Raw genomic sequence first — 14134 nt, 5'->3', positions numbered from 1 at the left:
TTGTTTGTGGGGGGGGTGGGGGGGGTAGAGATGGGGCTTCAGAGGAAAATGTCTGGAACCGCTTCCAAATCTGTGGTTCCCTCAGCTCCAAACGCTGGGGAGCGATTGTATCAGTTTACTCACCGATTTCAACCAGTCATTGTGTTCTACTGTAGAGAGAGCAACGTCATTTGATTGGTTCACACAAGACAAAGTTGTTTTTTTTTTTTCCTTATCCTGTGCCCTTGTACACAGCATCATTGTAAATCATTATTATTACACAGTAGTGTTTTGGTGGCCCCTTGTTTTAAGTTTCTGTTTAAAATGTGTATATGTGTTCTGCACCTGGTGACATTGTGAATTTCCCCACTTGGGGAGCAATAAAGTCTATCAGTCATTCGATCCATCAGTTAGTCAATCAGTGATTGACAGCTAAGCGTAGCTTCACACATTTACAGAGCTTGTGAAGGCTCGGGCTAACATCAGTAGTGCTGATATGCTATACTGCCTGCTCGACCACTCTGCTCTGCGGCAGCAGGGCGCCTTGCACCCACTGCCATTCGGGCAAATGGTTCTCGCTCATCCCTACCACGGAGCTTCTCCACCCTAGCTCCCCCAGTGGTGGACCAAACTCCCTGTCCCTCTACGAACCAGTCCCTCATTGCCCATCTTCCACCGTGGTCTGAAGACACATCTCTACAGACTGTGCCTGGACTGACTAACTATCACCACTCTGCAGATCATTTCTATCACTTCAATTCCCCTCTTTCATGCTACACATGTATCTCCTGTGCCACTGATGTTACATGTACTGTACCACCATCCGGCACTTATTGTGCCTTGTATCATTGTCTTGATGTTGTAGCTTATAATGCCTCCTAGTTAGACTTAGCATAGGTTAGGTCAGAGTAATGTTAACCGTGTGAACTGGACTCACTGTGTTCATAGCTATGAGCATTGTGCTGACTCCTGTTGTGTGTTTGACCTGCGGCAGGGGTGTTCGCGCTGGACAGCATCATGCAGAGCTGGTTCACACTCTTCACGCCCACAGAGGCCACCAGCATCGTGGCCACCACGGTGATGTCCAACAGCACCATCGTGCGGCTCCACCTGGACTGCCACCAGCAGGAGAACCTGGCGGGCAGCGCCCGGACGCTGGCGCTGCAGTGCGCCATGAAGGACCCGCAGAACTGCGCCCTGTCGGCGCTCACGCTCTGCGAGAAGGACCACATCGCCTTCGAGACGGCCTACCAGATCGCGCTGGACGCCGCCGCCACCGGCATGAGCTACACGCAGCTGTTCACCATCGCCCGCTACATGGAGCACCGCGGCTACCCCATGCGCGCCTACAAGCTGGCCACGCTGGCCATGACGCACCTCAACCTCAGCTACAACCAGGACACGCACCCCGCCATCAACGACGTGCTCTGGGCCTGCGCCCTCAGCCACTCGCTGGGCAAGAACGAGCTGGCCGCCATCATCCCCCTGGTGGTCAAGAGCGTGAAGTGCGCCACCGTGCTGTCGGACATCTTGCGGCGGTGCACGCTCACCACGCCGGGCCTGGTGGCCCTGCACGGGCGGAGGAACTCTGGGAAGCTGATGTCGCTGGACAAGGCCCCGCTAAGACAGCTGCTGGACGCCACGATCGGGGCGTACATCAACACCACGCACTCGCGGCTGACCCACATCAGCCCGCGGCACTACAGCGAGTTCATCGAGTTCCTGGGCAAGGCCCGAGAGACCTTCCTCATGGCCCACGACGGACACATCCAGTTCAGACAGTTCATCGACAACCTAAAACAGATTTACAAAGGCAAGAAGAAACTGATGATGCTGGTCCGAGAAAGGTTCGGTTAACCAGTGTTTCTGCCCCCCCCCACCCCCCCTCTTTTTACTTGAGCCCCCGCCGGCCTTTGTGCCCCCTTTTTAAATTAAAATGAAAAAAGAAAAAAAACGGACGAGGAAAAAAAAAAACGACAAAAAATAAAACGACAAAAAACACTAACAGAGCCACACCGGTATTATGTGTGCAGAACTATTTAGTTCGCAAAAAAAAGAGAAAATTGTCATGTTGTGAAAGTTTGTGTGTTTTTCTTTTTATTTGTATGAGTGAGAGAGAAAGAGAGAGTGTGTGAAAGAGAGAGAGAGAGAGGCAAGAGAAAAACAAAATGTTTTGGTTTACACTGAGTATATGTTGTCCAGTGGCGAAAGTCCACATAGCTCTCCTGTTACTTCTGAAAGCATTCACAGCCTCAAAAAAATATGGCTTTAAACCAAACAAAACACCTCCATCCTAAGTGACAAGTACCTCGTATGGATCCAGCTTTACTCCTTTGTAATCCATTCTCACATTTCAGTGTAGTTTCAAAAAGAAAAAAAAAACGCAAAAGGATACAACCGAAAAAAAAAATACAGATTTTACTTTGAAAAAAAGGAAAATAAAGAAACAAAAAAGAACCAGAGATCTCCAACTCCAGGCTGATCACATGGCTTTGCAGTGCTGTTTGTCAACAACCACAACAACAAGAAACAACGGAAGCGTGTCACACTGCTCATTTCGTGTGGAAACTTAGCGACTGTCAACATACATTCTCAGGGATTTCTCAAGAAAAAAAAAAAAAGAAACGAAAAAGGAAGAATGAGAGCATTTATTGTACTGTATATATGATAGTATATGTCTGAATATTGGAGAAAAAAAAGTATACGTTAACTAATTTATAAAGAATATTCTATGTAATGCAAAATACTTGAAGCTGCAGTAGCTTGGTTTTAAACAGAAACATATCAGAAGGACCTTGCACCAGGGCTGGCTCAGGTGGTTCATTTATACGCTGGGCATCTATGCAGAGTCTCCTATTCAACTGCATGATCGGACTGGTATATATTTCAACACATAAATGGGGTATATTTTGTATCTGCGTACAAAATATATTTCTGCCGTACACACACACACACACACACACACACACACGTAAAGGGCACCGTAGATGGACGAAGCAGAGCAGTGAGCCTTAGCATAAAGATGCCAGGATGCAGGACTTGGTATTGTGATACAGGTCTTTTTGCCTCCGAGCCTAGAAATGTAGATCCAACATAAACAGGCTTAACAGAGTCAACTTTTTCTTTTTTTTTTCTTTTTGTAAAAACTAATCAACGTTAATCCGAAAACTACAGAATAAATTTGGCTTCACCACGTTTGCGTCTATTTTCCACAGTGAACAAAAACAAAACCAACAAAAAAATGTTTTTTTTGAAAGCTCCATTTATGCACAATAACAACCACACCGATTCTGCAGACATCTTGACTTTGTGCAGGACTGAAAGTTGCTGTGTAGGTCTGACTGTTCTAATTTAATTAAATTTTTTTAAAACGCTTTTTTCCTCTTTTTTATTTTGTTTTTTTCTCTAGAATTCCTCAAACAAGAACAGCCTTCTTTCTTGCCTTGTCTTAACGCTTTAAAATAACCAAACTGGAGTTCTAACAACCAAACTTGTTCATTAAATGAAAAGCCAACCAACTTTGGTTACAACTTTAGTGTCTTTAATTTTAGCTGAATGGGTCTGTATTTTGTGCTTTAAAAAGCAGTTTCCTTATGTTTTTTGGTGCAAAACGTTGTCTAGTGTCTCTTGTTCTCTTCCTTAGAGGTATGTCTGTAGCTCTTTTTTGTTTAGAAACAAAATATCATGTTTCTCAGTTTTATTTATTATGATAGGTAAGCGATTGTTCTTCATCACCTGTGTCAACATGCTCATGAAGTTGAAATTAAGATTTGATACACCGATATCAATTTATTTATGTAACTAAATCACTGTTTTATAAACTTGTTAATGATTCAACATTTTTTTGTTTTAATTAAAATTAGTTTTTTGAGAGGTAAAAATTGTTTGCTGTTTTCCATGTTACTCCACAGTTGAATGACCTATTAATTGATATTGCTGTTACCGTAGTCTACCAGACATATCCAAAAGTGTTGTTGTTATTATTATTATTATTATTATTATTATTATTATTATTATTTTGCAAAATATACAAATCCCTAGTTATATGGGTTGACAGAGGGAAAACGAGGCAGATTAACTGAGTGTATACAGCAGAACAGTGAATATCAGAAGTATTGTATGGAGCCTTCAGCAGATGATGAAGGCTGATAGGCGACAGTGCAGCATCGGAGACTCCGGGCAGAAAGGGGATAGAGCTTAATGGCGGGAGAACAAACGGACGGAACCGAGTTTGACCGCATAGAACTCTCAGAGTAGGAGCGGAACAGAGAACTGACCCGACTGAAGGATGAAGGAGTAGGCGAGTGACTGGCAAGAGGACGGCAAGAAGAAGGGTTCTGAAGAAAACGCGAACGGCTCCAGAGGCGGCTGTAGATCGCAAATACGCCTTAGCGCCGTTACCAATGACGATTTGCTGACTCGGAAGGGACAGCGAGAGGTTTGGTTAGGGAAATTCATTATGAAAGCTCATTATAAAATGCATTTCAGCTAACTTCTGTTACCTACTCGTGAGGGTCGTCACTGATAAGTATCAGTTGAGTTTTTTTAAACAAAAAATGAGGAGGGAAACTTTGAGTGTCCAGTATATTGTGTTGCGTTTATGAAAACGTTCATTGTAAATAATGCTAAGAGGTGTTCCTTGGAGGTGCCAAAGTGAGCAGGGTAATGTTTTCTGAATATCCCATGCACTTTTAGAGCTGGCTGTCTGGAGATGTGGACACTTTGATCAGGTGCCCTTGTTCATAATTATGTAATGTTGTCTCACCCTTACATTCCCTTTTAATCTACATACAAGAGCAGGAAAGGTAAGCCCTTCAGCTGATTCCTGTTTTGACAGTAATGGATTTCATTTTGGTGTTTGAAGCGGTACTTCCTGGTGGTAGGTCATGCGGCATTGCTTGAGATACAAGTCAGTTTGGCAACAAACAAAAAAAAAAAAAGCATGTTACGTGTTTTTCATATGGGGCAGAATGAAGGTATTTTTCTTCATATTTTCCTTTAATGTGTCTTCAAGAAATTAAGGGTTATTTGTTTTGGTTTGATTGATCATGGAGCCAAGTTCTGTTTTTCATTTCCTTCGTGACCTCTAGATGTTTTTAATAAAATATGTGAGCGTTTTGGTACAGCTTCCCGGATCCGTTTAAGTTTGAATAATAATCAGTTTGTGGAGCAGCGCTTGTTAGCTTCTCTCTTTGTTCCTCATGCTACTAGCCCTTCTACAGTCAAAACAATAAAAACGAGCCGCCTTTCTCCCCCTAAATATTTTCTTTGTGAAATGTGCCCAAAAAAAACATTGATGCATTTTCTTTGGCTGCCTAAGTGGCATTGATTTTGTTGCCTGGAAACTGCAGTCCAGTTGTCCAGATTAACTTTTGAAAATCAAGGGTACTGGTCCTCAACCCCAACCCTGACGGTGGATCCATGTGGAGAGAAGAAGACCTGCAACGTCCTGAGATGACCTGGAACCCAGCCCCGCCAATCAGCTAAGTGTTCATAATTAAAAATTTCAACTAGGCCTTGTAGTGCGGTAGATCAGAACCAGTTTAAATGTGTGTAAGTATGCCTGTGGATGATGTCATATGATCAGCAGGTCTGTCGTCGTGAGGAAGTGATGATAGCTGATGATCCAGTGGAGGTGGTGCTCAGCCTGTCTTTCCTCACTGCTGTTTGTGTTCCTCTCTCTCTGTTTTGGGGCAGATGTGTGCGATGATGTCCGACCCTGGCTGGCGTTTGAAGGTCGTGAGGTTTCCCTTGGTTTGGTCTTCCTCCTTCCTGGTCCGGGACAGCTGCCTTTGGACAGGTTTTCAGCTCTCTGACCTGCTATAGCTCTCGGTTCTGGGGAGAGAAGCCCCTGTATTGGCCCTCTCTCCGGATTGTGTGGTTCTGGGGAGGGAAGCCCCTGTACAGGCCCTCCCTCCAGATCGTGTGGTCCTGATCAGTCCATTAGCCTTCTGTGGTCCGATTTGTCAACCTTCACTTAAAAAACTTAATTCTGTTTGCATCTACCAATGAAAAACTAATGTGAAGGCATGGCCAGCTTGATCTGAATTCCCCTGACGATGGTTTGGAATAAGGGCGGGACCTCCTTAGGCTCATGGTGGGAAGGGTCTGTCTTTGAGGTACAGCACGACAGGGTGGGGTTGCCAGTTCCACTTCAAGTCACACATTTCAGGAAGTGGAAAAATGGAATGGATGATTTTCTAAGGGGGCATTTAAATCAATCAACTGACTGAACTGAAATGGGCCTCGCCCTGCAGTGCAGTGTGGTGTCTGACTGAGGACTGAGGTGGAATCAAACACAACAAAAAGCACAACAAAAAACAAACAGCAGACCTGTACCTGTATTCACCCCCACCTGCGTCTCTGCTTTATTTAGACTGCAGGTGCCCTTATTCACTTCCGCTCGCACAGATTACACTCTTCTTGACACACAGTCCACTTATACAGATGGCTGTTTGCTGAAACAATTGAGGTTAAGTTCCACGGGCACAACGGCTGTGCTCCCACCTGGGATTTGAACCGGCAGCCCCGGTTGAATCACAAGCCCGGTTTCCACAAGCATTGAGCTGCACTGAGGTGATTGATCTGTTGGCTCTTAGGCGTGAGCCAGCTAGGACCCCCCCTCGTGCGAGTCTGTTAGGGCCCGGGGAGCGCCAGTGCAACAGCGCCCCCTTCAGGAGATGCACAGCTGCTCGGAGAAACTGCAGCCGAGTCAATGGAAAAGAAAGCTTTACTGAATGAATCCATGGAGCTGCTGGAGGTTTATAGAGTCACAAATCATATTTTGGGAGGAAGAGAACAGATCAGGCTGGAAGCAGTGGAGGCTTACTCATTTTTTTCTGCTGTTGTTGTTTTGACAACCACCTCCCCCTCCCCCTTAACTCTAACCCCCCCCCCCCCCCCCCCCCGTTTTTGGACTCACTTCCTGTTCGGATGACAGCCCGGGGAATTTGATTTCCAGCTCCTTGCAGCAGCAGAGTCTGGGGGGGGGAGGGGTCTAGAAGAGGGGTGCAGGAAGCTCCGTTTTTCAAACCCAGGAAATTCCACATGGCACCAGAAGGGAGGGGGGGGGGGGGTGGGTGAGGGGGGCGCGCGCTGGAGGAAGATAATCAATCCACTCAGAGATGTCATCTCATCTATCTGTGGAGCTGCCGCCTGGGGAGAAATCGATGGGCCCGAGGAGAGCTTGGAACAACAGCGGCCGGCGCAGACACAGCGCGAGGGACGAACCGCACATCCCCGAAAATGTGAGGGGGTGAGGAGGGGTGGGGGTCGGGGGGCGTGGGGGTGGGTGCAGCCTTCCCCCCCCCCGCCTCCTTTTTCTTGTCACGTTCAACAGGAAGCGGTTTTCTCTAGTTTTGCAGGTGTGCTCTGTAGTTTTCCAGGCATTTCCAAAAAATGACCTGTCATAGTCGCCGTTAACTTTCTGTTTCCTTGCTGTTTGGACTTTGCTTCCTGAAACCCTGTCCCCCCCCCCCCCCCCCCACCTGGTGTCTCCAGCGGTTTACGAGATGGCGGGATTTATGGCTACTCGGGCCTTTTCGCGGTACCAACCAGCGGCGGCTGAACAGTGGGAGAGATAAGAGCTACCCCACGCCGTAGAGCTCCCCCACCTACGTTACAGAAAATGTTAAAGTCAAAATACAGTAAAATAGATTGCACTCAGGTGCTCTTATAGTTGGTTGAGTCACATCTCAAAACTCAATCCGGCAACAGGCCGCATCCAAGGGCTACATCCTTTGAGTAGTTGTCATTTCTGATTTGTGGTTGGGGGGGGGGGGTTGGGGGGAAAGGGTGGGTTGGTCTTTGGTAGACGACTTTGTCAGAAAACTTTCCCCCGCGAATAATCATAAGGAATGTTTATGTAGATTTCATTTATTGGTGTGATTTATTGCCGTTTGAGGGAAACCAATTTCAGAGAAAGGGCGAAAATACCGTGCTACAATAGCTCACAGTGGCGGCTGACTGGAGCTGACTGGAGCACTCATTTCCAGTGTAATCTGTACCTGGGGCCGCTTGGGGGGGGGGGAGGGTTGTGAGTGTGTGGGGTGTGTGTGTGTCAGGGGGGGAGGGTGGGGGGGTGTCTTCATATTCTTTCAGCTCCTCATTATTCACTGAAGCGAGAACAGCCTAATCATTTAGGTTCAGTGAGAACTCTCCTTTACATGTGGGGGGGGGGGGGACCCGCTTCCTGTTTGTTTGTTGTTTAATTGAGCGGCGTTGAAAGAGGCAGAGAGGTAATCGTGCATGGCTTCAGACACCCAGCGCAAGAGCATTTCAAAGGATTTATTTATGAGAAAAATGGCCACCGTGTTTTTTTTTTTGTTTTGGTTTTTGTTTTTGTTTTGGGGGAGGGGGTTCTTCATACATCAAAACTGCAGGCTGGGTGCCTATAGGCCTTTGTGGAATAATTGGGAATAATAATAAATAGGTATGTGCAGAAGTTTCACCATTAAACATTGAATAAGCCTCTGCAATGTTCCCTTTAAAGAAAACAAATGAATTAATGTTCATCTAGCGGTGGTGCAACGGGGAAATATGATTGTATAGCCGCAGACATTCAGTTAACTCTTGTTTTCATTGCCTCTATTTTAAAGGTTTTCTGAAGTTTTTAGGGTTTCCTCCATGTGCTGTAAGCAAAACAAAATGAGTGAATCCATGCATTTCTTCAAAGTTGCATTATTACAGTTTTTGTGCAATTTTGAAAGCCCATGACCCGTAAGGTGTTCACCTCCATACCTAACGATCACTCTTTAGCCAACGGCTACATGACATAGGTTTATTGTGCCATATTTAAGAATCTCACTCGAGAGCAAAGGTGGACTGGTGGTTGACCTCATTCGAATATGCAGATTGAAATGTACATTCTAAAACGGCTCTTAGCCCTGCTTTGTGTTGACAAGTAGCTCTTAACAGTCACGTCAGTTTTACTTGGACAAGCGAGTGGAACGTTGAAAAATGTGTTTCGCATGGTCCACTGCAGGAAAGCAGAATTGTATTTGGAGGATGCCTAACCAGAACCTGTAAACCTACTCGGAGATTGATAGAGGTGTAAGGAATAACGTGTGTGTGCACGTGCGTGCATGTGTGTGTGTACATACTAGCCTGCATGTGTGCATGAATGCCTACTTGCCTACTTGCTTCATGCGTGTGTGTTTGTGTGTGTGTGTGTGTGTGCTTGCCTGCATGTGTGCCTACATGCTTCATGAGTGTGTTTGTGTGTCTGTGTGTGCTCGCGCGTGTGTAATATCAGCGACAAAAATATTGCTTTATGTTTATGGACTTGTGTTAAGTAACCAGGCACTGAGTATGTGGAGGGAACAGGCAGCTTATTAGCTGTTTGGAACAGGAGGGGGTGGGGAGGTGGGGGTGGGGCTTGGCCGGGGGGGTTATGTCCTGGGTCAGAGCTGACCTGTGCCGTTCTGTCTCCGTTGGTTCGGTTACACACCCTGCTTCAGTAACACGCCAGAGCCTCATCTCCTCCCTGCTGCCTCCTCCTCCTCCTGTTCCCTCCTCCTCCTCCTGTTCCCCTTCACGCATAAACAGCTTGTGACAAAAAAAACAAAAAACAAAAAAAAAAAACAGGGTTACTCTCCAATCCGTAAATGCAGCTGGATAGCGTCCATGACACGGCGACTCTGACAGATGGGACGCACGCCCGCCCAGCCCCGATTTCATTCGCCAACCGTTCCAGGAAATGCAGCAACACAATTTATCTGGGCCCGAGCTTTTTTGTCCAGGTTATTTTTCTATGATTTATTTGGAGACGGATTAGCTTTGGCCGCAGTGCTGATTAAATGTTTCCATGCTTCCAGTGGGGGTTTCAGGCCTGTTGCAGCCAATGAGTGTCTGAGTGGAACAGCCCAGGTTAGGTGGTAGAACAGCCCAGGTTATGGGTAGAACAGCCCAGGTTAGGGTTAGAACAGCCCAGGTTACGGTTAGAACAGCCCAGGTTATGGGTAGAACAGCCCAGGTTACAGTTAGAACAGCCTGATTTAAGTTTAGAAAGCCTAGGTTAGGCTTAGAACATTTGCATGTTCGCCTTGGAAACACCTCCGGAGTTAAAGGCCCGTGTGCTTAAATGCTCAGTCTTAAACTAACTCTATCATAGAGTTTATATGAGTCTAACAGAGATCAAATGCACTCTATCAGTGTTAAAATAACTCCAGGGGAGGTGATGTCACACTGGCCTTTCTGTGGTGCAGGAGCAGGCCGTGTGTGTGAATAACACTGAGCCCCCCCCCCCCTTTCCCAGTCTCACCCCGCTGGAAACTCCCTTGCTCCTTCAAACTACTGTGCATCATAAACATTGTTCTCCCCTGGAGAAAACTGTGTGTGTGTGTGTGTGTGCGTGTATGCGTGCGTGTGTGTGTGCATGTGTGTGTGTGTGTGCGTGCGTGCGTGCGTGCGTGCGTGCGTGCGTGCGTGCGTGCGTGCGTGCGTGCGTGTGTGTGAGAGAGAGAGGAAAAAGAGTGGATCAGCAAAATAAACGTCACGGTGGTACTATTTGTGTCCTCTGTTTTCAGACGGTGTTCCGCCCGGCTCCTCCCACTCAGGAAAAGCAGGAAGAGACAGAGGCCTCTGATGACAGACGCTCCCAGCGCTCTTCTGGGCACGTGCGGCAGTAAACCTTGACCCTTTATCGCGGGCCGTCCAGATGCCAAACGCACGGGCCGTTACTCCACAAAATGGGCTGGCTGGCTGTCTGGCTGGAGCGTAGGCCGAGAGCCACTGAGGCCCCTTACGCCCCACCACGCCCCCCTCCCTCCCCTGTCCCACCCCCGTCCCACCCCCGTCCCACCCCCATCCCCCTCCCGTCCCTCTCCCATCCCCCGTCCCACCCCCGTCCCACCCCCGTCCCACCCCCGTCCCACCCCCACCCCCCTCCCACCTCCGTCCCACCCCCACCCCCCTCCCACCCCCGTCCCACCCCCATCCCCCTCCCATCTCTAGTATGGGGCCTCAGTGGCCCTCAGCCTATGCTCCAGCCAGTCTGCCTGTTTTGCGGAGTAATGGTCCGTGTGTTAGTCTGTGACGGCCCCTCCTACCTCCTCCCATCTCTATTGAGGGCAGCTGAAGCACCCTTTTCTGGGGGGGGGGGCACTAAATATACTAATATTTTTATATTTTTGAGTCACAAATATAAAAATATTTGTGACTCCTATGACTGTGGGTTTGTTGTTGAACCTGAAATTATAATTTGAAAATCATCAGACTGGTGGAAATCTAATGGGAATTAGCTGGTTAGGATGAATGATCTTATTTCACTTGCTATGAGCATGTGCTCTGTATGAGCTGATTTTACACTGAACATTTTACTGTGTGTGTACAAATATGTGAATTCAAAAAGTAAATCACAACGTAAACCAGCTGCAGCCAAACCCCTGGTTGTAGACTGCAGAATTTGAGGGTATAAACAGTGTATGGTGCTGGATTTCTCTCAAAGAAGCCCTTTCTACGATTGCTACCAATTAAGGATGATCGTTCCCGATATTTAAAAAATAAAATAAATAACTGCTTTAAGTTCAATTTACAACGTAAATGAACAGTTTAAGCAATTTTTGGGGAAAACCCACAAAATGCACATGGTGAAACATAATCAAAATTTCTACAAATTAGCATTAAAATAAATCTATAATGATACTTTATTGAAGACTGTCCTTATTTTCAGTGTGGAATAGTTTGCAGGAAAAAAGAACACACTGATAACCACACTGATAACCAATTGGGAAGGAGTGGTATGACCAAGTAGCCATTTATGCCAGTTTAATGTAGATTTTTAAAATGTAATTCAGGTTTTAATCATGTATCAAAGGCCCCCTTGAGCGTCTGGAAGCGAATGAAAAGAAACGGCGCGTGGAGCGGGAGAGGCTGCAGCTCAAAGGCGCATCGCACAAAGGAAAGAATTCCCTTTGTCCGCAACGAACGACAGCAACAAACAACACAATGCGCGGCTTCCAGTTATTTTCACCGTTTCTTCGAGTAACATTCTTTTCCTCTGTTTCTCCAGGCGCGGTCCTCCGCGGACGCATTCTGCTGCTCTCTTATTTCTCTCCGTGGCATTTAATCGCGATTTGGTCCGATCGATAAGTCATTCGCACTGGAATGTGGTTACAGCGCTCCGCCCGCGTGGCTCGGAGGCGGTTGGGAATTCGTGGACACGCGCCGCACCTTGTGAACTTTAACATTTCCCCGCAAGTCCGCGGTGGTCCCGCGCTTCCAGCGGTCGTGCATTAACTGCGATTAGTTTTCCGCTGCTGCTCCTTCGCATATCAGAAGATTATTAACGCAGATGAGGGTGGATGATTAACATCATTAAAGCTGTTGTCGTTATTGTTATTCCTGTCATCAGCAGAAGTTGCATTGGCAGTTGTACTGGTATTACTTGTTGTTGGTAGGGGACGTATATATTTTAGCAAATGTCATAGTATTTCACAAAAATAATTTCATGGCCATTTTTTTATTTTTACAATTTTAAGGGAAAAAAACATAATTCTTCTTTCTGTTTTAATGAAGACTAAGGTTCCCTGCAATCAACATGCAAAAGAAAAGATATTCCCTTGACTTGCGTTCTTTGTTCTCGTTCCCAATGAAACACTGAAACACGCTGCGTGTCACCATTCTCCCGAACCCAGGCTGTTGTGAAGATCTCAGCTATATAAAATCCCATTGGCCTAATCCACCAAGACTGTCACGCTTCTTTAGGTGATTAGATACAGGGCCCGTTCAACCCCCCTCCCAAAAATAAATAAAAAATAATGAAATATCACCGTTCAAAGTGACAAACTCATTTCTATGATTTGAGCAACAGTCACATTTACAGGGCACTTTCTTAAGCTGCTGATACAACTTAATTTGTGGAATTTTTATTCAACCAACGTTTCTACTGCGATGTACATTAATGTTAAGCTCAGAAGGAAGGACAATAAGCTTTTGAAAATTACCCTTGAGGAATAGATTTGGTTTTACATACTAAGCAATTTACCAATGTAAATGTAAATGACCTTAAGAACATTGTTCATCCAAGCAAATCCTTCTTTTTTTTTTTTCTTTAAAATTTTTTTTACTTCAGTTTCAGGTAACCATTGCAGCTTTGCTTTGAACTGGGTACCGTATATATAATATCTGCATGCATTTATGGGATGTGCTGATTATGTCAGCATTTTAATAGTGGTAATTGTTCAGGCTCTGTTCTAGTGCATGAATTGGCTCCACAGTCTGCTGTCTGTTGAGATTTTTCTAGTGCATGGATGGACCCCATGGTCTGGTACTTTTAAGGCTCTGTTCTAGTGCATGTATGGTCTGGGATGTGAATGTTTCTGTATGTACTGTATATGTATATGCATATGCGTGTGTATATGTATGTGTATATATATATGCATATGTAAGTGTATATGTATATGCGTGTGTATATGTATGTGTATATATATATGCATATGCATATGTAAGTGTATATGAATATGCATGTGTATATGTATGTGTATGTACACATCTGGGGATGAAAGGAAAATTTGGGTAACATAAAAGGAGCAGTGATGTGGGAAACCCACATTCTGCCACAGAAAGAGAGGGAGGTGGAGCCTCTGTCTGATGACACGCCCTCTTTTTTTAGGTCGACCCCCAGAGCCCAGCCACTGATCGGCCTGCCAGCATCGGTGATCTTCCAGGACCGGAGCGTCGCGGGATTGTGGGGATGGGCGGAGTCGGGTGAGGGAGCAGCGAGTTGCAGATGAGAGGCGTTGGGGAATTGCTGGGACTGAACTGAGCCAGCGAGGCGGGGGGGGGGAGGTTATTCTTGTCTTTCTGCCCCACCAGCTATCACTTAAGGCTGGCCTTGCCCTTCTGGGCCTGACTAATCCCAGCCCTGTCTGGAGGGGGGAGGGCCATGGAATCAGCCATCAGCCCACACGCGTCTCCTCACTGCCCGCCCCCCTCCCCAGCCCCACCCCACCTTCCTTTGCTGGCCCCCCTTCATCTCCCTGCCTACCCATCTCCCCAATCAACCCCCCTGTCCCCCCACCCATCTCTCTGCTCACCCCCTGCCCCCCCACCCATCTCCCTGCTCACCCCCCGCCTCCCCCCACCCACCTTCTGCTCACCCCCCGCCCCCCCCACCAACCTCCCCGCTCACCCCCCGCCCCCCACCCACCTCCCC

At 46.7% G+C, this 14134-nt stretch overlaps 1 protein-coding gene across 1 annotated transcript in view; it reads left to right on the top strand.

The window, feature by feature from the left end:
• The window catches only part of zswim6 (zinc finger, SWIM-type containing 6), a 90430-nt gene extending 87768 nt beyond the window's left edge, over positions 1 to 2662 (top strand). Inside the window, exon 14 of the mRNA XM_035391129.1 lies at positions 974 to 2662. Coding sequence (XP_035247020.1) covers positions 974 to 1836 — 863 coding nt within the window. The 3' untranslated portion in view covers positions 1837 to 2662. The remainder of the gene's footprint in view (positions 1 to 973) is intronic.
• The last annotated feature ends 11472 nt before the right edge of the window (positions 2663 to 14134 follow it).

The sequence above is a fragment of the Anguilla anguilla genome, chromosome 14 (assembly GCF_013347855.1).
Source record: "Anguilla anguilla isolate fAngAng1 chromosome 14, fAngAng1.pri, whole genome shotgun sequence".
NCBI classification, from domain to species: domain Eukaryota; kingdom Metazoa; phylum Chordata; class Actinopteri; order Anguilliformes; family Anguillidae; genus Anguilla; species Anguilla anguilla.
This window is presented reverse-complemented; position numbering and strand designations above follow the sequence as displayed.